At 56.4% G+C, this 23,114-nt stretch overlaps 3 protein-coding genes across 4 annotated transcripts in view; 2 read left to right on the top strand and 1 right to left on the bottom strand.

The window, feature by feature from the left end:
• Positions 1-6,976, top strand: part of LMTK2 (lemur tail kinase 2) — a 67,400-nt gene extending 60,424 nt beyond the window's left edge. For both annotated transcript variants that reach the window (XM_019716485.3, XM_019716486.3), the window contains exons 12-14: positions 1,640-1,772; positions 1,991-2,233; positions 3,310-6,976. In XM_019716485.3, the coding sequence (XP_019572044.3) occupies positions 1,640-1,772; positions 1,991-2,233; positions 3,310-3,338 (405 nt within the window). In that variant the 3' untranslated portion in view covers positions 3,339-6,976. The remainder of the gene's footprint in view (positions 1-1,639; positions 1,773-1,990; positions 2,234-3,309) is intronic.
• A 1,091-nt stretch (positions 6,977-8,067) lies between these two features.
• On the top strand, positions 8,068-12,010 carry BHLHA15 (basic helix-loop-helix family member a15). The gene is made up of 2 exons (XM_019716461.3): positions 8,068-8,345; positions 8,998-12,010. Exon 2 carries the CDS (start codon positions 9,052-9,054, stop codon positions 9,613-9,615), a length of 564 nt encoding a protein of 187 aa, XP_019572020.1. The 5' UTR covers positions 8,068-8,345; positions 8,998-9,051; the 3' UTR covers positions 9,616-12,010.
• Positions 12,009-23,114, bottom strand: part of TECPR1 (tectonin beta-propeller repeat containing 1) — a 26,076-nt gene continuing 14,970 nt past the window's right edge. The window contains exons 11-25 of the mRNA XM_019716458.3: positions 22,677-22,822; positions 21,764-21,919; positions 21,146-21,295; positions 20,871-21,028; positions 19,771-19,898; positions 18,667-18,769; positions 18,033-18,129; positions 17,882-17,961; positions 16,821-16,877; positions 16,140-16,320; positions 15,699-15,834; positions 14,741-14,833; positions 13,869-13,975; positions 13,623-13,742; positions 12,009-13,422 (exon numbers count right to left, since the gene is read on the bottom strand). Coding sequence (XP_019572017.3) covers positions 13,273-13,422; positions 13,623-13,742; positions 13,869-13,975; positions 14,741-14,833; positions 15,699-15,834; positions 16,140-16,320; positions 16,821-16,877; positions 17,882-17,961; positions 18,033-18,129; positions 18,667-18,769; positions 19,771-19,898; positions 20,871-21,028; positions 21,146-21,295; positions 21,764-21,919; positions 22,677-22,822 — 1,862 coding nt within the window. The 3' untranslated portion in view covers positions 12,009-13,272. The remainder of the gene's footprint in view (positions 13,423-13,622; positions 13,743-13,868; positions 13,976-14,740; positions 14,834-15,698; positions 15,835-16,139; positions 16,321-16,820; positions 16,878-17,881; positions 17,962-18,032; positions 18,130-18,666; positions 18,770-19,770; positions 19,899-20,870; positions 21,029-21,145; positions 21,296-21,763; positions 21,920-22,676; positions 22,823-23,114) is intronic.

Raw genomic sequence — 23,114 nt, 5'->3', positions numbered from 1 at the left:
ATAAACTGTTTCCCCAGTGGCTGTACCATTTTATGTTCCCACCGACAGTGTATAAGAGAGTCAGTTTTTCTTTATCTTTGCCAGCACTTGGTAGTGTCGTTATTTTTTATTTTAGCTTTCCCAGTACGTGTGAAGTCCTATCTAATAGTGCTCTTAAATTGCATTTCCCTGTCAACTAGTGATGTTTCATGCCTTTTCATGGGCTTGTTTGTTTCATGTGCTTATTTGCTATTTGTATGTCCTGTTCAATGAAATGTCTCTTCTTTTGCCCATTTTCTAGTTGGATTCTCTTTGTTTTGACTTTTGAGTTTTGAGAATTCTTTATAATTCTAGACATGAGTCCTTTGTCAGATACGTGGTTTGTAAATATTTCTCCCAGTCTCTGGTTTGTCTTTCACAGAGCAAAAGGTTAAAATTTTGATGGATAACAATTTATCAATTGTTTTTCTTTTATGGATCATGCTTTTGGTGTCATGTCTAAGACCTTTTCACCAAGCCCTGTATCCCAAATCTTTTCTCTTTTCTCTAAAAGTTTTCGTTTTTCATTTAGATCTATTACATTTTGAGTTAATTTTTGTGTAAGGTTTAGGTTGGGGTTCATTGTTTTGCCTTTGGATGTATATCCAGTTGTTCCAGTACCATTTGTTGAAAAAATAACTCCTAGCCATTGAATTGCCTTTGCCCCTTTGTCAGAAATTAAATGATCATATTTGTATGGGTCTGTTTGTGAACTTTTTGTTCTGTTCCACTGATCTGTATACTTACCCTTTGCTAATACCTTGTGATAATGTCTTAAAATTGGGGAGTGGGATTCCTTTACCATTTTTCTTCCTTTTCAAAATTGTTTTGGCTTTTGTAGTTCCTTTAATTTTTCATGTAACTTTTAGAATTATCTTGTCTATAGCTAAAAAAAAAAAAAAATCCTACTGGGATTTTGATGGCAGTTGCATAAAATCTATAGGTCAGTTTGGGGAGAATTGACATTTTTACTATGTTGAGGCCCAGTTCATGCACATAGTATGTTTCTTCATCTGTTTAGTTTCTTCTTGGTGTTTTGTTGTTTTCAGCATACAGCTCCTCCACATGTTTTGTCAAATTTATACCTAAGTATTTCATTCTTGAGGAGCTGTCGTAAAAGGTAATTTTTAAATTTTGGTTTCCATTTGTTCCTTGCCAGTATATAGAAATGTGATTGATTTTTGTGTGTTGACCTTGTATCCTGCTATACTCACTATTAGCTCTAGGAGGTTTTTTGTTGCTGCCCTTCTAAATTCCTTATGATTTTCTAGGGATAGGTTTATTTCTTCCTTTCCAATCTTTATGCCTTTTATTTCTTTTTCTTACTTTATTGCACTAGCTAGGCCTTCCAATACCATGTCGAATAGGAGTGATGAGAGTACTCCTGCTACTTCTCAGAGACCTCAAGTAGCCGCATGGCGCATTCTGCCCGGGTCTTAGAGCTGCGTTCTGTGGGAGAGACAGGGCTGTGTGTCTCTATCCCACCCGTCCCACGAGCCACCTGCTTTAAGATGAGCATTTCACAGCCCATCAGTCAGATGCGCTGCCGGCCTGTGAATCATCCACTGGTGGGCTCTCATGAGCAGGACTTGCTGATGGGAATTTCTGTTTGGCTTTTCAGGAGACCCCAACCAAAGAGCTGGGACACTGTGGAGGCGAAGCACGTGGCCCCGAGCTGAGCAGCCCGGCACCGGTGTCAGCGTCCCCCTACCTGAGCAGGGGCATAAATTCCGAAAGTTCAACAGATGAAGAAGGTATTGCACTTCCTTGACAGGTTGAAGTAGCAACTTAAAAGAGTGCATTGTGATTATGTAAACACATGCTGCATTAATGACCCCCTTAGGACACGGGGAGCACTCTGTCATCTGTTGGGCCTGTTCGCTGATCTGCAGAGCACACCTCTGTGTTTGCACTCTTCTCTCTTTATCATGAAATGATAAAAGGACAATTCTTTTTTATTTTGTACTTGTAGGTGGAGGCTTTGAATGGGATGATGACTTCTCCCCAGACCCTTTTATGTCAAAGACAACAAGTAACCTGCTTAGTTCCAAGCCTTCTCTGCAAACATCAAAGTACTTTTCGCCCCCGCCCCCAGTGCGGAGCACGGAGCAGAGCTGGCCCCACACGTCTCCCTACTCCAGGTTCTCCATTACTCCTGCCAACATTGCCAGCTTCTCTCTCACACACCTTACGGACTCGGACATGGAGCAAGGAGGTGAGGATGGGTGTGCGGTTGGGGGGGGAGGGTGCAGCCAGGAGATCTCCCCACTGGACGTGATGTGTGGTATCAGATGCTTTCCTGGTATTTGCTGAGTAAATTCGAAAAACCTCTTTGTGAAGCTCTCAATGTGCTCTCAGGACCACATCCTGCCCCCCAGGCCCCTGTCACTCCACAGGCTCCGTACTCCTCGCAGGTGTCCCCTCTTGCCTCCTGCTGGGCCAGTGGCCTGGGCAGAGCAGCAGCAAGCAGTGTGGCTCTGGGTCGCCAGAACTTGCCCCAGCAAATGCTCCCCGTTTCCTTCTCCCCTTCTTCCCTTTTGCTATGAGCCACCTGGCCCCCACCTCCACCTCTTGCGCCCAGAGAGAAGCAGCTCTGCGGACAGCTTATGCTCTTAAGAACACTTGGCCCTGGCTTTGGGATTGAGCCTAAACGTGCTCTGGCTTTTCTGGGAATGTTGATTTTGCCATTAAGTCTTGGTCTTGGTGCGATCCCAGAAGACCTGGGTGGAAAGTCACGGGCAGGGCACATTTGAAGTCACATTATCTGAACATGTGGATCCTTTTTTCCCCTTAACAAGATTGGAAGATAAACATTAATAGGCACTTTTTTTTTATTTGAAGTTTGCAGATCAAATAAGACCTGGGAGATACAAAGAGCTTTCGTTTGTGTTTGTGCTGTGCCTAATTGTGCCGATTAGATAGTGCCCGTGAGCTAACGCTCTGTCAGGGCAGCGGACTTGTGGAGATCAGAGCTAATTTGCTCCTGTGCCCTGAACGTTGACATTGAACCAGCGTGTGAGCCGAGCAGATGTGTTTGTGAGTCTGGCAGGAAGAAAACGTGGGGCTGGGCAGGTGCTCGATGTCCACGTGTCTAGTTTCAGTTCCTTTTTCTGCAGCGCAGATCAGATGCTATCCACACTATTTTTATCTGTGACGATCGGTTAGAAACCCAGCTTTCAGAATTGTACACCTGAAATCGATGTAACTTTACTAACAGTTGTCACCCCAATAAACTTTAATTAAAACAAAAAACAAAAAAAAACCCAGCTTTGCTTGCTGTCTCCCAAATAGGAAGCAGCGAAGATGGAGACAAAGATTAGCGGGATGCTGACGCACTCTCGGATTCCTGGCTGCTTCCCAGGGCGGGCCTGTGCTGCTGGCCGAGCAACGCCACCCACGCGATGTCTGCTGAGATGGGCAGGGAGAGAGACTCAGGAGGAATGGGAGCCAGCGCCAGGCTCCGTGGGGCTCAGTGCTGGTGCCCACGGCAGGAAGCCCGGCTGGGGAGGCGTGGTCCTGGCCAGCCACTGGCTGCCCCGCGACAGCTCTCACCTACCGGAAACACTGGCCCGTGGAGAACTGGGGGCTCCCAGTTGTTTCTGGTTTCCATGTGGGTGTTGTCTGTCCACACCTGTGCATCCGTCTGTGCACGGGCCCAGAGGACACACGGTGAGAACTGGCACCAGTGATCCGTATTTATTATTTTTTGTAAAAATCACTAATTGCTTTCTGTAATTGCACTGTGGATAAATGTTCTGAGAGTCCCTGATATTGTACAGAATCTTAACTTATTCATGGAAAATAAGGCAGGTCAAGCTGGTGCTATCCACTAGTTTGATTGTTTTTCTGTTTTATAGTTTGTTTGCTCTGCATGGTACCTGTAAAGCTTAAATATTTTGAGTGTTATGCCGTCCTTAGAGTTGCTGGAACTGTACACAAGGTACTCGTCCGTGAATGATCAGTGATTCCGAATGTTAGTGTTTTGTGTCCTTGGAGGAAACATTTTTGATGCGTCCAAAAAGGCTGCTGTGGTGTGTGGACTCACTGAACCCCATCTGGTCTCTTCTCTGAGAGGGTCCCCTGGAGCAGATGAGGCTTCTGGAGGCACTGAAGTGCTGTGCAGCCCCTCCGGTGACTCTCCCACCCCACTCTCCAATTTTTTAAAACCCTTTGGGAAAACCCTTTTAGGTGCACCCGAGAACTCAGCTGCAGGTTAGAATGTGGAGGTCCCCTGGCCCCTGGCCCGGGGAGCCGAGCGTGGCCCAGAGGCACTTCCCCTCCAAACCGGCTCTTCTGCTTGGTTTTTAGAAGCACAGGCTTCTGTGGCTTCAGTGTCCTTCGAACCCCTTCATCCCGGAAGGGGCGGCACACCAAGGGAGAAGCTGCTCCATGGGGGCCGAGGCAGCAGAGAACGGCGGGAACTCATCCTGTTTGTAGAAGCTCAGCCCCGGTGTTAAGCTTTCAATAACCTCCAGAGCTGAATTTTCGCCTCAGAACCACTGCGAGTCGTGTCACGTCCAGGCATGGCTGCTCTCTATAGCCCAGGAGATCCACTCCCTCCCGCAGCTGTGAGCAGAGACAGGGATGGCGGCAGAGCCTCTGCAGCGGGCATGGCCTCCTGGTCAAGACCTTGGGCGACCCTGCATGGCCAGCACACCCAGACGGCTCCGAGGCGCATCGCACTGGCCCTGCCCTTCTGCTTTCAGCACCATGTTCTCCCCCTCGCTGTGAAAGGAACCCAGTGTGTCCGCTGTCACCTCATCATGTTGGTGACCTCATTCTGCATCCCTTGAGTTCTGCTGGGACATCGGGAAGTTTCCCGGGGCTGGAGCAGCATAGCAGCGCTGTGCTGAGCCTGGCTCGGCCTGTCTGCCATGAAGCCCTGCGCTGCCCGTCACCCCGCTGTTTTCCGGTGCTGATACTCTTTCCCGACTCCAGAGGAAGGTAACGCCAGGTTGACTCCCGGGCCCCAGGCTGTCACAGGAACTCGCGTCCTAGTGCAAGACGCAAACGTGTATACTGGCTAGTTTCCCTAGTAAATAATGACCTTTACTATCAATTCGGGTTCAGGCCACTGACTTTATACTAGCAATAGCTTTGCAGAGCAAGAAAATCCAGACTAGCGGAAGGGCCCCCTTGTCCCTCCCCCGGGGTGAGCGTGGAGCATTGCCAGGGAAACTGAACCCCAGGGTGTGCACATTGAAGAAAGGTAACGGGGCCTTAGAAGGTGATTTTTGCCAAAATTGTCAAACTCAATTTCTTGCTATGGAGACTTCCTGAGCTTTCTAAATTTTTACATCAACCAGCGTGGGTTAGAGAGAATTGAGGTTTTTTTAATTATTAAGTTTAAGGAGTTCAGATTTAATGACTGAAATCAAGCAGATCCACAGAACGTGTAGTCTATACAGTCAGCCCAGGATAAATGTGGTATTTGGGAGCTGTACATTTTTCACTATGATTAAAGAGATTTTAACAACATAATTCCCATTTTAATTTATTTTAAGTCTATATCACTCTCATAATTAATTGCCCCCAAAAAAGCGTTTTATACATTGATTTGGGGGTGGGTTGGAGTAGTAGATCTCACTGGGGGAGGGTTGCATGGTAGGGAAGATTTTATATTTATAATAAACGTGAGTTAACATGTTCTTTTGAAATCTTAAGCAATACACAGGAAATAAATTATGTACATTAAAATTTTCAGCCCATTTTTGAAATGTAAGCATGTGCTTTGTTGTCTCAGTTTTTTTTAACTCAGTTGGTTACCAGTAGTGGATTTTCAAACCGTACTTGCTCTAGTAAGTTACACAATGAAATAAATCAGTGGATTCTCTCGGTGATATGGGTGAGGTTTGTAATACCTCACCCAGCCTCCCTCGGAACCTACGAGGTTTTACTTAGTCTAACTTTGGTGGAGTTTACGTATTTTAAATCCTATAATAAAAATAACCTAACCTTCATTTCCTTCCTAGCTAGATGCTAATTTGTGTTATCAAATGACTCCTGCTGTAACTCAGAAAGAGAAATGTAGAAAAGGTGTTCCCCAAATCTTTCTGAAATGGACTGTGTCTGGGTAAGAAGCCATTCATCTTAAGGGTGAAAAAGCTCAAGGAAGCTGAATTGAAAACAGACTTTCATTCTATTTTTAAATGTACCTGCAATTGTTTCTATAGAAATGGGTTTATCTAAGAAAAGTCTTTGTATGTCTTGCTGCCATAAAACGCCTTTCAAATGGAAACCTCTTCCTCTTAGTGACATTTTCCATAGGGTATTTGTAGGGTTCGTTACTTACTGCATGTCTGTCCTGAGGGCCCGAGTGTAAGGGAGGCAGCTAATAGTTTTATTCAACTCAGCCCTTAATTTTCACCTGAAAATTCCGGAAGTGAACCACGGGTTAGTCTCCAAATGTTGGGCTTCAGTTACAGGGGCTTCAAGATATTAGCCTTATGAGAAGCAGCCTTAAAAGAAGAATGGCTGTACAGAGTTACTTCAGATTTCAATCTCAAAAATGATATTCTCGAGTAGTGATGGGAGTTGGCTCAAGTTTTGACTATTAAAGAAAATTCTCTTTAGTATATAGATCAATTCTTAAAGGTGTATTGACAGTATTGAATTTCCAACAACTTGTTATTTGAATGGCTTGAACATGCCTGTTGGTCAAGCTCTCACAGACCTGGGTAGGTCTTAGCGGTGCACGGTTGTGCATGTCCACTGTTAATTCCATCCGCAGATGACGAGGATGGGGCAGTCAGACCTGTGAGGTTTCCCTGATGTGCTTTAACACAGTCGCAAGAGGTTCATGGCAATATAACAGTTAATGAACTTTCATTTAAATTGTGTACATTTTTAAATTGTAAGATTTTTACTGTATATTGATGCATAGTGTGATTCAATAAATTGCTTGTAATTTAAAAACTATTTAATATTCAAATAAACATAGTTATATATTTATAAACTCTGTTGCTGCGTTTATTCCATTTTTTTTTCCACCGTGCAAGGCCCAGGGTGGGTGGCCTGGCACTGCTTTGCCGTGGTCGCTTGCAGCCTGTAGCCCTTGGTCACTCACTGCCCTGGTCTCTGGATGCTTGATGCCCTTTTCCATGACAAACCTAATTCCTCATCCTCCTGAGAACACAAAGATTGTAGAATCACTGGAAAAGCAAACTTGTAAGTAGGGTTTGTGCTCTCTGAAAGTGCATCTATAATCTGAAGCCTTGCACTTGAATTTCAGAAGCATTTTAATTTCTGAGGTCCAGCATCAAATGAGCTCTAAGCCAAAAGGCTGATCAACCCAGAACCAGCCTTTCTGTGCCCTGAGGGGACCTCGTCCGGCATCGCCAGGTCCTTGCTCTCCTGGTCCCAGCTGCCAAGAGCACAGTAACAGGCTCCTACCAAAACCGATGCCTGGCCCTAACTTGTGTTAACACTACCTCCTGTGTGACCCTCAGGGAGTAGATGGAGACCTGTGAACCCCCCTCAGAGATGCCCGAGACAGCAAGTGACAGTACCAGAGAACAGCGCTGACCCTCGTCCTGCGGGACACGTGGGTGGCAGCCTAGGCTTGCGTGCAACCGCTTGCTGGAGGCCTCACTGCACTCCAGGCGTGGCCTATCAGCCTCCAAGTCCCCTGAGCCAGATGCTGTTTTCAACACCTTTTAATGCACCTGTGGAAGGTGAGGAAACTGAGGCAAGGTGCGATTAAGTAAAGCACGTGGGTGGCAGAGCCGGGTTTGAGCCCAAGCTGTCTGCCTGCCGCCCCTGGACTTAGCACCAGTTATTTCCTGGTGATCTGCACGCAGGCGGCCGCCCAGGTGCTTCGCGAGGTAGGGCTCCGCCCACTCGCACCTGGATCGGCGCCAGCGGCCTGGGGGCGGGTCCCAGAGCCCCGCCGTCGGCGCTGCCATGTCCGCCGGAACGTGGGCTACTGCTGTTCAGGGATGTGGCCGCTGCCCGTTTAAGAAACTAGTATTATTGCAAAACGGCTTTTTCCCGAATTCATCTTTGTGTTCTGAGCCCTAACCTCAAGGTATGGCGCGGCAGCCACTTGCGGTCCCGGGGCTTCCCCTCCGCGCGGAGGGCACGCAGAGAGGCCTCAGTCTCCCAGTCCGCCGCGTGGGGTCTGCGGGGCTGGAAGCGGTGGGCGGCCGCCAGTTCACAGGGTTGCCCTGCCCCCCCGCTGCGAAGCAGGGGACCTGCGGACACCGGCCCCTCCCTGGCCCCGCCCCGCAGGCTCGTTTACATGTGGTCTGGCCCCGCCCGGGGCGGCTAAAGCGACGTGTCCTTGTCCCCCGTGGGCAGCACTGGCGCGTGCGGCCGCGGATTCCCAGGTAATGGGGTAGGGATCAGGTGGGGCGTCCCGGGGAGAGGACTCAGGGGCAGGGCCAGGCGAGGTCTGGGGAGAAACCTGGATGGGGGCTCTGGGTCTGAAACCCTGGCTGGATCCACCCACGGGTTGTCCTGGGGCTACTGCAGGCTCTGGCCACGGTCGACCTCTGACTTCTGACAGCTGCCCACAACAGTCTGGCCCCAATGTTGTCCCTGCACTTGTGACATCCAGCAGGGCCTGACTGTCAATGTGGTGGCCAGAGTTGGTGCCGGTCCGTCGGGGCGAACGGGGTGGCACAGCCTCAGGCAGAGGTGCTGCCCTGAGTTAGGCCCGGGCTGCTTTTCTGGGGAGTCAAAGGCCAGCTAAGTTCAGGAGGCAGACAGGGGGCAGTACGCCTCACTCAGGCCATCAGGTCAGGGAAAGGTCTGAGGGGTCAGCATGAGATCAAACAAGGGCACTGGGTGTGATGGGAAGGGCTGGGGGGGGGGGGGTTCAGGTCTCCGTGTGTCCATGGGCAGGCCCTGGGGTCGCTGTGCGCCAAGTAGTCAGCTGCCTCTGGGCAGCGAGGAGGCTGCCCTGAGGGTCCACTGGCCGACCTAGGTGTCCACCGGCCTGCCGAGTGACCACGGGGTGGCCTGTGTTCTGGATTTCAGCTCCAAGGGCGTCCCCTCAGAACAACTACCCCCTGGGACTACCAGTCTGGAGCCATGAAGACCAAAAACCGCCCCCCCAGGCGCAGGGTGCCTCCTCAGAACACAGAGGCCACCGCAGGGGAGCAGACCTCGGACAGGCCCCAGCCAGGCTCCGGGCCCCAGCTGGCTAAGGGTCTGCGGAGCAGGACAGCGCGGGTGCAGGGCGCGCGGGTGGAAAGCGGGCGCAGGCGGTTGGGGCCCGCGGGTTCGAGTGGCCGGCGGGAGAGCAGCATCCAGCGGCGGCTGGAGAGCAATGAGAGAGAGCGGCAGCGCATGCACACGCTGAACAACGCCTTCCAGGCGCTGCGCGAGGTCATCCCACACGTGCGCGCCGACAAGAAGCTCTCCAAGATAGAGACCCTCACGCTGGCCAAGAACTACATCAAGTCGCTGACGGCCACCATCCTGACCATGTCCAGCGGTTGCCTCCCGGGGCTGGATGGCCCCGGCCCCAAGCTCTACCAGCACTACCAGCAGCAGCAGTCCACCGGCAGCACACTCGGTGCCACCGAGGCCCAGCCCGAGGGCCACTTGCAAAAGTACTCCACGCAGATCCACAGCTTCCGAGAGGGCTCCTAGCGCCCGGGCCCTGGTCCCACCAAGAGCCCCACACTGGTGGTGACACCCCACGTGGACATGGCCCCAGCAGCTCCATTTTCCCTGAAACACTCAGCTGCCTTTCTGGAGCACATCCTGGCCCCAGGGAACAAGACCTGGTCAAGGCCATGGCCTTGGGTGGCATGAAGCCCAAACCTCTGTGTAGGTCCCAGGACCTGCTTTTTAACTGACTAAGCAGGAGCTGACAGGCCTTTAGGACTAAATTCTCTTCACTCCAATCTCCCTCGTGAGGCAAGGGAGATTCCAGGAAAAGATTTACTTGGTAAGTTTCCCAAGTTCCTGCTAAGGCCAAGGCCCAGGAAGGGACCTCCTCCGACCTGCACAGAGCCTCCAGCACAGCCACGTGGGGAGTGTGGCTGAGCCGAGATGGTTGAAGCGTCTAGTTCCAAATCTATCTGGCGGATACAAACCCTAATCAGATTACCTCAGATCAATTCTAAAGGGACTTTGGTGGGGAGAGGGACTAGGGTTTTTCCTCCCTCCTCCTGTGTGGGTCCTGAGCACAGAGGCTCCGAGCCAGGTCGGTGGGTCCATGGCCTGGTGCTGAGCGGGCTGAGACAGGGCTGGGCTGGCCCAGGGCGGGGTGGCGGGGTGGAGAGAGGCCACCAGGCCCCGGGTCCCCTGCCTGCCTGGCCCTGGACCTTCAGGGGAGGGTCCCATCCAGGTTCGCTGCCCATTGTTGTATTTGTCGCTGACGGGGGTGGTCTGACAGGACTTCAGGGTGCTGTTGGGTCCTGGTTGCGAGGGCCTGCAGGGCTCTCTGCAGGGGGCAGTCTGGGGTGGCAAGCACTCCCCTCCCCCACCTGGTGTCACTCCACAAAGGCAGGACTGGGCAGCCTGGCATGTCCCCACAGCCTCAGGCCAAGCTTCCTTCTGTGCTGTTCCTGCCCCACTGGCTCTGACAGGCTTGGCGACTTTGCTCTCAACTGGCTGGCATCTCCTCTCCGTTGTCCCTCTGCCCACAGCCAATATGGGGAGGGGACAGAGCCCTTGGCAGCCTCAGACAGGAACCACAGTGACAGGGGCAGTGGTGAGGGTAGAGTTGGCCTGGCACATGGGGCTGGTCCCCTGTGCCCAGAGGCCCTCCTGGGTGCTGTGGACAGGGGCCAAGTTGGGCCGGGTGTGGGGCTGTCCCTGCTGGGGGCCTGTCCCTGCTGCCCAACCTGGTAGTCCCAGCCCCAGCCACTCAGTGCGTCTCTGGGCTGGGTGTCAGCTCTGGCTGCATCCAGGGCAGCAGGTGGCACCCCTTGGAACAGTCATTACCCACTTCAGTCCTAACTTACCTGGTCAGACGCTCGCCCAGCCCTCCCTAGGCCCCAGTGCATGTCCTCTGGAAGGTGGCCCCGGGAGACCTGGTCTGGTCCCAGCCCCAACCATCATTCGCCATGGGTCAGGTGAGGACTCCAGGTGCTCCTGGCCTGTCCCTCAGGCATGGCCTCTCTGAAAGGTCAGTGGTCAGGGCAATCCACCAATGGGAGCAGAGGTGGAGAGCAACTCCAAGCTTGGGGCAGATGGGGTCCATGCAACCCCTGCTATGGGTGGCTGTCCGGCCACTGGAACATAAGAGGGGCCTGCAAACCTGGAGGCTCCTTTTTCGGCCAGAGCAGGGACCAGTGCATCCCTGAATTTGCCGAGTGAACCAACAAGCTGAGCTAGAAGCACAGGCTGTCTAAGAGACCAGGCCCGATGACAGGGCGATGGGAGGATCTGTGGGTCACCACCTTGCAGGACGACAGCTGTTGGAGCTCTTTTTCTCTGTCTCAGACTCACACCTGCACCCCCTCTGCTTCCCAGAGGGTGACCCGGGTTTAGATATCCAGTCCTTCTTCACCCAAGGCTGGAGGGCATCTGCTTGCCCCGTGGCCACATCACAAAGGATCCTTACAGGACTCAGTCCTACTTTGGGGGGTTAAATATGGTGGAGGTGAGGGGACAACAGGTCTGGTGACAGAGGCTGGTGAGGTCTGCTGCCACGTCTGCTTCCTCGACCCTCATCTTGGACCCCAAGCCCACCTGGACTCTTCTGTCCTGCAAGGAGTCCTAAAGTCAGAGACCCACATGCATGCTGAGCCCTGGTGGCCTGGCCCCCACCTGGGGCCCCGGACCCACCGGCAGACCAGACCTCTGAGTGAGCCCCCGAGGTGGAGGTCCCTATTGGGCCCCATTGGGCCAGCAGAGAAACCAGAACTGCGACTTTTCTGTCTGGGAAAGCCAGTGAGTGCCTCAGCTGTAATTGTGGTGAAAATGTTTTTTAAATGACCCAAATTTGCTTTTATTTTTCCTAATGATCCCTTCAAAGTACTCATGAAACCAATGCTGTGTCACAAAAGGAAAATAAAAGATTTCACAATTGCTACTTTTGTCCCATGCATTGAAGCATGGGGAACTGTGCATTTTAATCATAAAATAGCAAAAAAAAAAAAAAAAAAAAGTCAAGTCATTTACACTCTGGAGTAATTTTCTTTTGATAAAGCATCTGAGGAATAGAGATAGTTCAGTGACGCTGAGCAGGTAAACAGTTGGTGCTCAGCAGTGAGGGGACGTGGTCTCCCTGGAGAAAGGGCAGTGAGACCAGCTACAGACAGAGAGTCACAGCAAAAGGACAGGTCACTGCTGTAGAATGTTTAAACCCATAATGCCCATTCGGAGATACCCCGATGAAGGGATGTAAACACACAGAGACCGTCAACCCCACGGGGTCTGTCTGGGCCCTGAGCCCATATCCCACCTGCAAACACAGACTGCTGGCTCCCTCAATGCCCTGAGGGAGAGAACCCCAAAGGAGGTACTGACCCCTCCTGCCGGCCATGCTTGTAGGAAGCAAACTCACCCGATGGGGCATCAGCCCAGAGGCTGTGGGACAGGAAGGACAGCCTGGCTGGAGGTGCCTTCCCACCTGCAGGGTTGGGCGGGGCTCCACCCTTCTGCCCCCTCCCCCTGCAACATAATCAGAAGTAAAAGGAGCCCCCATCCCATAACCACATGGGGGGGGGACTGGCTGACATTGGTGATGGTGACCCGCTCTCCCACAGCATCTCCCAGCTAGGGGTGGCCCCTTGGTCCCACTGTCCACCCAGGGGGGCCCATGCCCCCTGGGGAAGAAAACACCCCCCTAGCGTTTATTTCCAACCTGCCAACTCCTTTCTTAACTTTTGGAATTAGACCTTATTTGTATCCTGCTCTGAGGTGTGATGCCAGCGTGGGCAAGGCAGCCCTGAGCCCCACGGCCACTTTTCTGTTTGGGGACGCTCAGACCTCAGGAGGCTCCTTTGTGGGCGCTGCTTCCCCAGGGGCCAGTGTTCCTGCAAATTTCCAGGCTCTAGGTCCCCATGCTGGAAAACTGGGATGCAGAGGGGGAAGGGATGGGAGGGAGAGGCCGGGTGAAGGACCCACACCCCACGTGCCGAGCCCCCCTCACTGACGGGACACGCGCTGGGAACATCCACAAGGCTTGACATTTCTGGTGCCTCTGAGGCTGTGGCCTCAGGCCACGTTCCCTCAAGCCACTCTCAGGGTCCACATGTCAGCACCATGTGGCTCACTGCAGGGCAAGGCTCACGGACCAACGCTGACCCTTCAAACTGGACACCAGTCTGCTTCCAAGTGAGGGAAGCGGCCTCAGCAGCAGACAGGGCCCATGGCCTCCTGTGGGGCACTGGCCACCTGCAAGGGTCCGCTGGGGGGGCCCTGCTCGCCAGCCACCTGCTGGGACGTGCTCCTGGGGGCTCTGGTGGCATTGGCCCGGATGGAGATGTAATCCCAGCCTCCCTGGAAGGAGAGAGCCACGTCACCGGGGATGCAGGGGGCTCAAGGGGCAGAGGCCATGCTTCCAGAGGCCTTGTGCTCAAGGGCCCCTGAGGGACGCTGCCTGGGCCAACCCCATGCCAGGTCGCCGCCTGTGGGGCCCAAGCACGCAGTGTGACCACACAGCCTCGGCCGGCACAGCCATCCCCTGTCTGCCTACTCACCCCGATGCCGTAGTCCCAGCCCTGCCCCTTGGGCTCCAGCAGCTGCACGCCTGTTCGGTGACACACAGTTCCCCTGCTCAGACTGCGGCTCCCCTGGACTTTGTCGGCGATGACCCAGACCTAAAACACAGACCCGCTTGGTGGCACCATGGGGATGGCAGCAGGTGACCAGAGTGGGCACCCAGAGCCCCTCCAGGCCCTGACCCCAGAGCAAACGTCCGCCCTCCGTTCCCCAGGCACCCAGACCTGGTCCAGGGGCCCCACAGACACACGGAGCACGTTGTTGGATACGTGCTCCCAGCTGGAGCCCTGTGGGTAGCTGGGCGTGATCCCCTGGCGGTACCACAGGTTCCCTGCGGAGAGAAGGACAGGACCGGAAGTTAAGGCGAGTGTCAGGACCCACTTCAGGGTCTGCAAAGCCGGGGGGTCTAACCACCCTCCCTCTGTCTCCACACTTGCTGGGCCTTTGCCAGCCCACAGCAAGAGACAAGCTCGGCCGAGCCAGCTCTGCCCTTTCCACACTCAGTGCCACCTGAGCTGCATAATTGTCCCGCTGGGCTGGGCTGGCAGTCATCCTTTCTACGCATGAGAAACGGAGGACAAGGCATTCTTTACACAAACACAGAGGACGGGTCTGGAATCAGAGCCCTGGGTTCCTGTCCAGCACCTGCCCTTTCCTTGCCTGGCTCAGTGGGGATGTCCACTGTACAACAGGAAAGGGAGCCGGTGACAGAGAGCTGCCCAAGGCAGTGCCATGCAGCCACCTCTGCAGCCCCCAGCTGCCTGCCATGGGGCTCCAGGGTCACAAGCCTGAGCGGCACCTTCTAGGTGCTTCCAGCACAGGGCCCGCTGTGCAGCGTCACCCTGGCCTTGGCACTGTGCCCTGTGTCCCAGGCTGGGACAGGGCTGACCACCTAGGGGGTGCTGGTGTTCCTCAACCTGGGGAGCTTGGGAGAGGGACCCGTTTGGAGGCTGGCCTCAGGCTGGGTGGCCCCTCATCGTGGCTTACAAAGATCTTGTGTCAGGGACCTGGGGGCCAGTGAGGGTCTCATCCCATTGGGGTGCTCAGGGAACCCAAAACCTCCCCCGGTGACCACTGGGGATCAGGAACCACTTGCCGTTTTCATCCATGGCGTACACGGATGTCTGGCCCACAGACACTTGCTTCAACCTCTGTTTGGGAGGAGATGGGATGTGGTACCAGCAATCACCTGTAATGGGAGGTCCAACTTGGATGCAGCTGGGAAACACCAAACCGGCAACCCCAGGCACTCAGGAGCACGTGGCCTCCTCTGCAGTTCACAGGGTTGGGTGGCTGTGCCAGCCTCTGTCCCCACAACGGCAGGACCACATATGTGTGCTGGGGCCTGGCATGAGCTGAGTGCCAAGCAGAGCTGACCCGTGCCCTGCCGACCTTCCAACACTGGAGCCTCACTCAGGGCCCAGTGGAGGCCGTGGCCAGTTCCAGGTGCTGGGGGTGGATGGGCAGATGGCACAAGCAGGGACACAAAGGTGTCCAGCCCCGCGTGTGGTGGACAGCCAGCCTTTCGCTGTGCAAACCCACTGCCCAAGCCCCTAGCCCGTGTGGAGGGCAGAGATGCACCAGCCACCACCAGCCATCTGTTAGCCTCCCCGTGCCACACGCTGTCTAGACACCCAGCCAAGCACAAGCCAGCCTGGTCTGCCCTCCCAGGGGCAGCCAGAGCGGCCACTGTGGAGTGAGCCGTTATAGGGCCACCCCGGGCGGAGCCACCCCAGGAGGGCCCTGACAGGCACGAGCTTCCCTGGTAGAGGTGGAAGATGGTGAAGTGCAGCCGTGAGGGTGAGGGCTAGCCACCCTCCAGTGAGGCCCAGTGGGACGAGGCACAGCCTCAGGGGGGTTCCTGGCTCTGCCCCCAGCACCTGGTCCACAGGCCACTTTCAGTGAACGCTTGTCAAGCTGAACTGAAAATTAGGAGACCAGCCAGCCAGCTTCCCCTGGAAGTGGAAGCACAAGCAACCTCCCTCTGACCAGCCCTGACCCCATCACAGCCTGGTTGCACCGGTGGGGTCCTCCCGACAGGTGGCAGCACTCACCAGCTGGCTGGGAGGGGGACACAGAGCCCCGGTAGAAGGCAGAGCCGTCCCTCGCCACGGCCCACACCTGGTAGCAGCCCCCGATGGAGACTGACGCGAAGGGCTGGTCAGTGCCAACATGCAGCCAGGAGGAGCCCTGGAGAGCAGGTGAGAGGGACACTGAGGCTGCCTGGGCCCGCCTCTGCCACCCCGAGTCCTGGGTCCCAGGAGCTGCCAGCTCTTTACGCCAATCTATCCTCAGTTCCAACTGCCCACAGAGCCCGATGACCCCTCAGGCCATGTGCCATGTCCACTTGTCCTAGAGACCGTCCTGGGCAGGCCGAGGAGGCCTGAGACCACACCGACTCCATGACAAGAGTCCTATTTCTGGAAGAATCTGTCAGAACCCCGAGAGGACCTGCAGGGTGGGTGGTCCCCAGAGGCAGGGACCCGGGTGCTCACCGCGGGGTTCAGCTCAGACACACCCAGGCGGCACAGCACATCTCCTTTGTCACTGGCGGCCCACAGTGCGATGCTGTGCCCACTCCCATTGGCGCCAGGTCTCTCGGGGATGATGGACACGTCCCGGAGGGGAATAGGGGCCACCTCCAGCCAAGGCCCACTGGTCACCAGCTTGCACTTTCTATATGGTGGAGAGAGCACAAGCCATGCTACTGCTAGCCTCCGGCCACCTGCCCTAGACACGGGGGCGGCTGCGCAAGGAAGCAGCCAGGCCACCTTTCTCCCCGAGGCAGCCTCAGTAGGACCCTGGGGAGGACCAGGACCCCCCACCCAGCACCTGGGTGGGCACCGCTTCCTGGATGGGTGGGAATAAGGGGCCTGGAGCCAGGGCTCTGCCCCCACCCCCACCCCCTGTCCTGCCCTGACCCCTGACCCCAGCCCAGTCTCCAATGACATTTCTCTTATTTGTTCTTGAAAGCAAATTCTTCCGGAAACTAGAGAGCTTCAGGAGCCCTCGGGCACTTCCTGGGCTGACATTTACTTTGATTTTGTTTTCCCTCCCCGCTCTCTCCCCTTTCCTTCCATTGGGACTGAGGTCAGAGGCTAGGAGTTTTGGCCTGGCAGAACCCAGTAGGAGGGGTAAGGTTACACCCCCCAGTTACCTGGTTGGTCAGTCTTTACCTGGCCCAGCACCTTCTCCTGACAAAATCCCTCATGGTTTTGTACCCGTGATATGAGCTGCAAGAGGTAGAAAAAGCTGAAATTGAGACCACTCCATAGAAGTTTCTGGAAAGTGACACTGCACACGCACATTCTTTCTCCACCTGTTAGAGGGCACAGAGCTTCAGTATAAACCATGGCACGGGCTCAAAGGGCAGCAGGTTTCACAGGAAACAATGCTTGTCTTTCAGACACCTCTAGACTGGCCAGGGTCTCCCTGGGGCCAGGGCATGGTAGCTGCCCCATCAGGGTCTGGCTGAGGGGGCTCTGAACCCTCCCCACCCCAGGTCCCCTTGGAGCCCGTCTGGGGAACAGTCAAGCTGACACGTCTCTCCTGCCCCTCTCTCCTGCCCCAGTCGGCCGGCTGCCGTGCCTTGGGCCCTGGCTGGGCCTCTCCTGGCTCTGGCTTCCATTTGAACGTGACTTGTGTGCTGTGAAGACCTGTGGCAGCCTGCCGGCGCCATGCACCAGCTGCCAGGGAGCCCCAGCTTGGCGGACTTGTCACCACTTCTCCTTTCACTGCCCGCCTCTGACACACTCAGCCTTCACTCTCCGTGCTGCGCTCAAGCTGCCCCTTCACCCCGACACCTCCCTCACGTTGGGCCACCCGAGCTCATCACCAGGGCCTGGCCCAAAGCTCCCCCAAGGGCCCCTTAGCCCAGAGAACCAGGTCCCCGGCTGGCCCTCCCACAACCTGAGCCCAGCAGAGCAGGGACACAACCAGGTGTGGAGGAGCCATGGCGTCCGCCCTGAGCCTGTCCACTGAGGTCAGGTGCACAGGCCCGAGCTCACCTGGACGCCTCCACACCTCTCCAGCTGGCTCCAAGCCCTGCTGGCAGCTGAGACAGGTGTGCAGGATCTGCTCCTCAGCTATGCCCAGGAGTTGGAGGGGGCAGGAGCTACCCAGGGCAGGGGGCAGAGGGCAGGGCTTTGCCTGGCTGGGTGGTGAGGCCACTGCTGGGGAGAAGGTCTGGCTGGGCCACACACCCGGTCCTGCCCCTGGCAGAGCGAGAGATGCTTACGCGGGGAAGTCACTGGCGTACTGCCACCCCTCCTGGTCAGTGCCCCCAGGAACGCTGAAGTCCACGGACCAGTCGGAAACCTGCGGGAGGGGTGGGTCAGTTGGGCAGAACCCCAGTTCAGCCCCTGCCCAACCCAGAGCCGGGAGCTCACCCAGGTCCACTGCAGAGATGGGGGCTTTGTGCCGGCCTTGGTGCACTCCTGCAGCCCTGTGGCGTCACTCCACATGTACCGGTCAGTGGGTAGACCCCTGCGGCAGGACACGGTGGGGTGGGGGAGGGGAGTGACTCAAGAGAGGCAAGAACGGCTTGTCCTGTCCAGGTACCGGCCGGTGACAAACAGACACACCTAGGACCATTGCATCTCCAAAAAGGTGAAATGCATCATGGCTGGGAATGCAACTGGGGTAACCCCACATCACGAGGGGCCTGGATTACAATCCACCCAAGGGCTGCAGCCTCCATGAGGGATGGAAGCCCACCTCTCTTTTTACCTATATCTATCTGTCTGGCTGTCTGTCTATCTATCTACCAATAAATCGATATAGGTATCTCATTGCATATACGTTTACGTTTTGTGCATTTTATGTATGTCATACCTCTCGATACGTTTTAAAAATATGCATTACACTAAAGATTCAAGAAAACAGAGCCCCTGTGAGCAGTAAGATGTGGGGAGTTCCACGTCAGGCTGGATACCAGCTCTCATGCCACATCACATTGGACGTGGCCGTCCAGTTTTGTCAGGTGGCCTGGGCTGGGCGGCCCCTGGAAGCAGCAGCGCTCACCTGCTGCTGTATCCCGTGACGGGGTTCCAGCGCTGGTTCTCGTAGATGTGGACGCTCTTCACGTCCGACTGGGGGTAGATGTTACTGCTGCTGCTGCTCAGGCCTGGGGGCAGAGGAGGCTGCCAGACCCGGCCCGTCTGCCCTGCCCACTGGGCACTCGGGCTGGGGACTCGGGCCGGAGAGGGTCAGCCGACAGGGGCTCACCGCCCGCTGAGCTGTCTCGCAGGGGCTGGCCAGCTGGGTCTATTCTGAGTTTGCACAACCTCCACGACAAGACCCTGCTGTGCACTAAACCTTCCGCCCACACCCCTCCAGCTCCTCCCCCTCTCTGTTCTCGGATGCACTGCTTCCCCCCTTGCCCTCACTTACCTGGCACGGGGCAGGGGTGCGCCCAACCAGCCCACGCCTTATCATCACTCACATAACCTCCATGAGCCCCAATGTCCTCATTTGTAAAGTGGGGACAGAGGCAATTCCTGCCTCACAAATGGGGAAGCTGTGAAACCTGTGCAGACGTGCGTCCTGTGGCCTTTGTGGACCATACACACTTCTACAGGGTGAGCGCCCCAAAGCACGGCGGGTGGGCTGTGGCACTGGACGTCCCACTTCAGTGTTTGTTTCTGCCTCTACTTCCCAGTAGGAGACACAGGGACCCTGCCCCCCAGAACTTGGGGAGCCCGCAGGGCTCTCATCCCTCAAGGCACAGCCCACCTAATGAGGAGCTAGAATCTGGGCCTGGGAATCACAGACACAGGTCCTGGGCCTGCCCCAGCGTGCCGAGGCCTCGTCTGTGAAATCAGGGGTTGCACACAGTGGAGGACCTGGTCGCTGCCTTTCTAGAAACTTCAAGGCCCAGGAAGGCACTTTGTAGGCCAGGCCTGGTCTCTGGGCTCTCACGTCCATGGGTTGGCCCCAGGTACGTCCTCTGCAGAGGCTGGCATTGGTGAAGGTCACCTGTCAGCCAGCTGCCAGCCGAGTGTCAACACTGCGACAGCGGCTCTGGCGTGAGGCAGGGAAGCCAGAGGGATTAGAGCAGGGAAAAGCCAGGGAGGCTGTGGCAGGGCGAGGAGCCAGTCCTGCTACCTGGGCTATGGGGTGCCTCACCTTGGAAGTGGCCTCCGCCGTAGCCGCCCGTGTGCACCCAGGCTGTGCCATCGTAGCCGATGCCCCACACCACGCCCTGGCTGCTGGCCTCCACCACCCGCAGGTGGCCTCCCACCTGCCGCCAGAACCTAGAGGGAGGTGAGAGTGGGTGGGAGAAGCGATGCCAGCAGGGCCTTCCAGCCTTCTCCCCCTGGACCTCTGGGGCCCTGTGGCTCCGTGGCCTCCCAGGATGTCCTAGTTCACTCAGCTCTGGTTTCCCAGTGACAGACTTTACGAAGGACGCCAGAACCTGCTTAGTTTCCCATCGGGTATTACCCAGAGCTAAAGTGGGCCAGCAGTCTGCACAGGAGACCAGAGGAAAGCCAGCAGCCCTTGTCCCACTGCTCCTGGGGGCCCGGGTGGACGTGTCCCAGCAGGAGCAGGGATGTCTCGTCTGTTGGATGAGCCACCACACAGTGACAGCAAGGCTTCCTGGGCTGACAGAGTTCAGAGTGAAGGTGCCACCTGGGTCAACCTTCTGTGGCTGAGGCCCTGCCACTGTCACCAGAGGTGGTCTGACTTGTTTGACTAGGCGCCGGGCACACAATGCTTCCAAGAGCAGACGAACAAAGGGCAGACAGACACATCCACGGTCCCCTCCTGAGCAGGGCCTCCTGGTCTCACCTACGTGCCCCTGGTCCTGGCGGGCTCTGCATGACATTCTGGGGGCAGAATCGGGAGCACCGTGTCCCCTCCGGGTGCTCCTGTGCTGTCCCACTGGAAATGTCCGATGCCCCAGGACTGTTCCCACTGCCCCCAGTGGGTGGCCTCAACCATCTCCTGGTTTTAAATGCCACCTACAGAGCCATGCCCCCTCACTCCAACACACAGCAGCTGCTCAGAGGGGCAACGGAGCCCAGCCAGGGTTCTGGTCCCCCTGGGGGTCCTTGCACAGGCCCACGAAGGCTCAGGCCTGGGAACCAGCCAGCTGTGCCGGTGGCTGGCTGGCAGAAAGCGAGGCCACGTGTTCCTGCTTCGGCCCTCCCTTCCGGAAACACAGCTCTGACTGCTTGGGGTGGGGGCAGCTGGGCCCTCGCCTGCCTGGAACACGACCCACTCACATCTGGTCGCAGGGCAGCACGTGCTCAGGGGCCTCCAGGTCCGGGCTGGGCTCACTCACGAAGATGTCCCCCTTGCAGGTAATGGACCAAATGGCCTGCGGGGAGGGGCGGCCGTGGACCCTCTGGCTCTCACAGCAAGACAGGTTGAGTAGGGCCAGCTGGCATGGGGAGATGGCTGGTCAGCACTGGGAAAGGGGGCAGCAGCAGGCCGAGGCAGGGCTGCCCCAAGTCTGCTGCCCCTTGAGCCTCAGCCATGGGGACCAGCGCCCACTTACCCAGTCATTCATATCCTGCTCAGTGGCGGCAGCCAGACGCACGGGCCACCTCTGCCGGGTCCTGTCGGGGGTGTACAGGGCGAAGGCGTGCTTGGCCTCATTGAGCACAGGGACCAGGGCTGTCACCTCGTTGAGGAATATGTGCAGGTACTGCGTACAGAGGGCAACAGCGGGGCTGTCACCGGGGACAGGCAGACAGCCTGGGTCACCCCGCGTCCCCAGAGCTGGTCCTCTGGGCCCTGGCCTGCGGGTTTTGGGGATGGGGTCTGAAAGTTCCAGTATGGAAGCCTAGCTCCTGAACAAAAGCCTGGTTTCCTCGTTGATGATGACAAGGGCACTTGAGACTCAGAGCCCAGCCCTGGGAGGGTGAACGGCCCAGTTTCTCATCTGCAACACAAGAGCCTGTCAGCAGCTCGGACCGACATGGCTGCATGGCCACCACTCACCTGCCCGCCACTCACAGGGACTCTGTCACCACAGTCAGCACTGCAGTCACCAGAGGCACCTGGGGCTGTGTCAAGGCCCCCCATCCCCGGCTCTGGGTCCCCTGGGCACTCCCTCCCTGTGCTCCCCTTCCCACGGGCACCCCCGCCCGTCATGCCTGGCCCCTCCACGCACCTTCTTCTCCTCGTGGACCATGTAGTAGATGAACAGGATGCTGTCGCGAGCCCCGTCGTGCCCCGTGAACTGCTCCAGGGCCACCCGGACGTCCACCCACTTGTGGGGCTTCCAGTCACACCACCACTGCAGGGTCCCCGTCTTCACCCACACCGACTGCGGCACAAACCCCGGGGGTCATGGGGACAGTCACAGGCAGTCCCTTCCCCGCCTCCCAGGGACACCGTCCGGGTACTCTCAGCTCCCATGCTTTACCCAGGCCGCAAGCCGCAAGCCGGTACCGTCTACACACAGCAGCCTGTGGGATCTGAACGGTTACTCCCTGTTCTCGATGGGAAACAGGCTTGGGGAGAGTCTGGCCCCTGCCCAACGTCACAGAGGGAGTCAGCGGCAAGGCCTGCCGGCGTCAGAGGCCCGACGCTTAGCCACCGGTGAGATGCTTCTGTGCCACCAGCCGAGACACAGCCAGGTCCTCTGAACGGAACCAGCCATGGGCTTCCTGTAACTTCTGTCTCCCAACCTGACTGTGGGCCTCCGGGAGCTTGGCTCGGCCTGAGGGGGTCCGAGACCACCCTCCACCCTGTCCTCAGTTCTCAATAAAACACTGCAACATCTTGGCACGTGGGGTTCCCTGGTAGGGAGATTCACACCCCTCCACCTCCCGTGAGGTTGCTGGGTCTTCTGGGTCTCAGCGTACACTGCAGGGGGCCTTGACAGTTCTTTAGGATGGATGGATTATGGAATGAGCTCCCTTTTTCATTCTGGAATCTACAAAGACCTGGAAGGGATGGCTTGACATCCGAGAGGGATGCGCGCATCCATCTGTCTGTTTCTCCCACCTCACCTCAGGGCTGATATACAGTAGGCACTCAATGAATGCCTGCTGAACAAAGTGTGTCCAGGGGCCGCCCACCTGCTCCACGGCTTGCTCGTAGTGTCGGAAGTTCTCCAGCTCCCGCTTGGTCCTTTCCGTGAGCTGTTGGAATATCTGCTTCCGCCAGGCAGCGGTCTGGGCCGGTGTGATGGACAGGGACAGTGTCTGCACAGAGGGGGACAGGCCTGCAGGCCAGCCAGAGCCTCAGGGCTGGGTGCGCAGCCTACCCCCACTGGGCACAGACCAGGGCTCTTTATAAACTTTTAATAAATCAGCCCTTTCTTGCTAGAAAGCTACGCCCTCTGTAAAATGCCTGTGAGCCCTCCCCGCACCGCATGTCCTCATGTCTCTCCAGCTCCACCTAGAATGGCCACCACCATGAGGACAGGGAGAAGGGAGGGGCCCCAGGCCGATGCCATTCCTTCCGACAGCTCCGACTGGTGTTGGAGGGTTAGACAGATGGTGGAGCCCAGGGAG

Source organism: Rhinolophus sinicus, chromosome 5 (genome assembly GCF_057876585.1).
Source record: "Rhinolophus sinicus isolate RSI-liver-muscle chromosome 5, RSI-T2T, whole genome shotgun sequence".
NCBI lineage: Eukaryota > Metazoa > Chordata > Mammalia > Chiroptera > Rhinolophidae > Rhinolophus > Rhinolophus sinicus.
The sequence above is the reverse complement of the archived record's forward strand: the minus strand, read 5'-3'. Positions and strand labels throughout refer to the sequence as shown.

Coding starts and splice junctions, on each gene's coding strand:
- BHLHA15 (XM_019716461.3), top strand. CDS start 9,052: ATGAAGACCAAAAACCGCCCCCCCAGGCGCAGGGTGCCTCCTCAGAAC.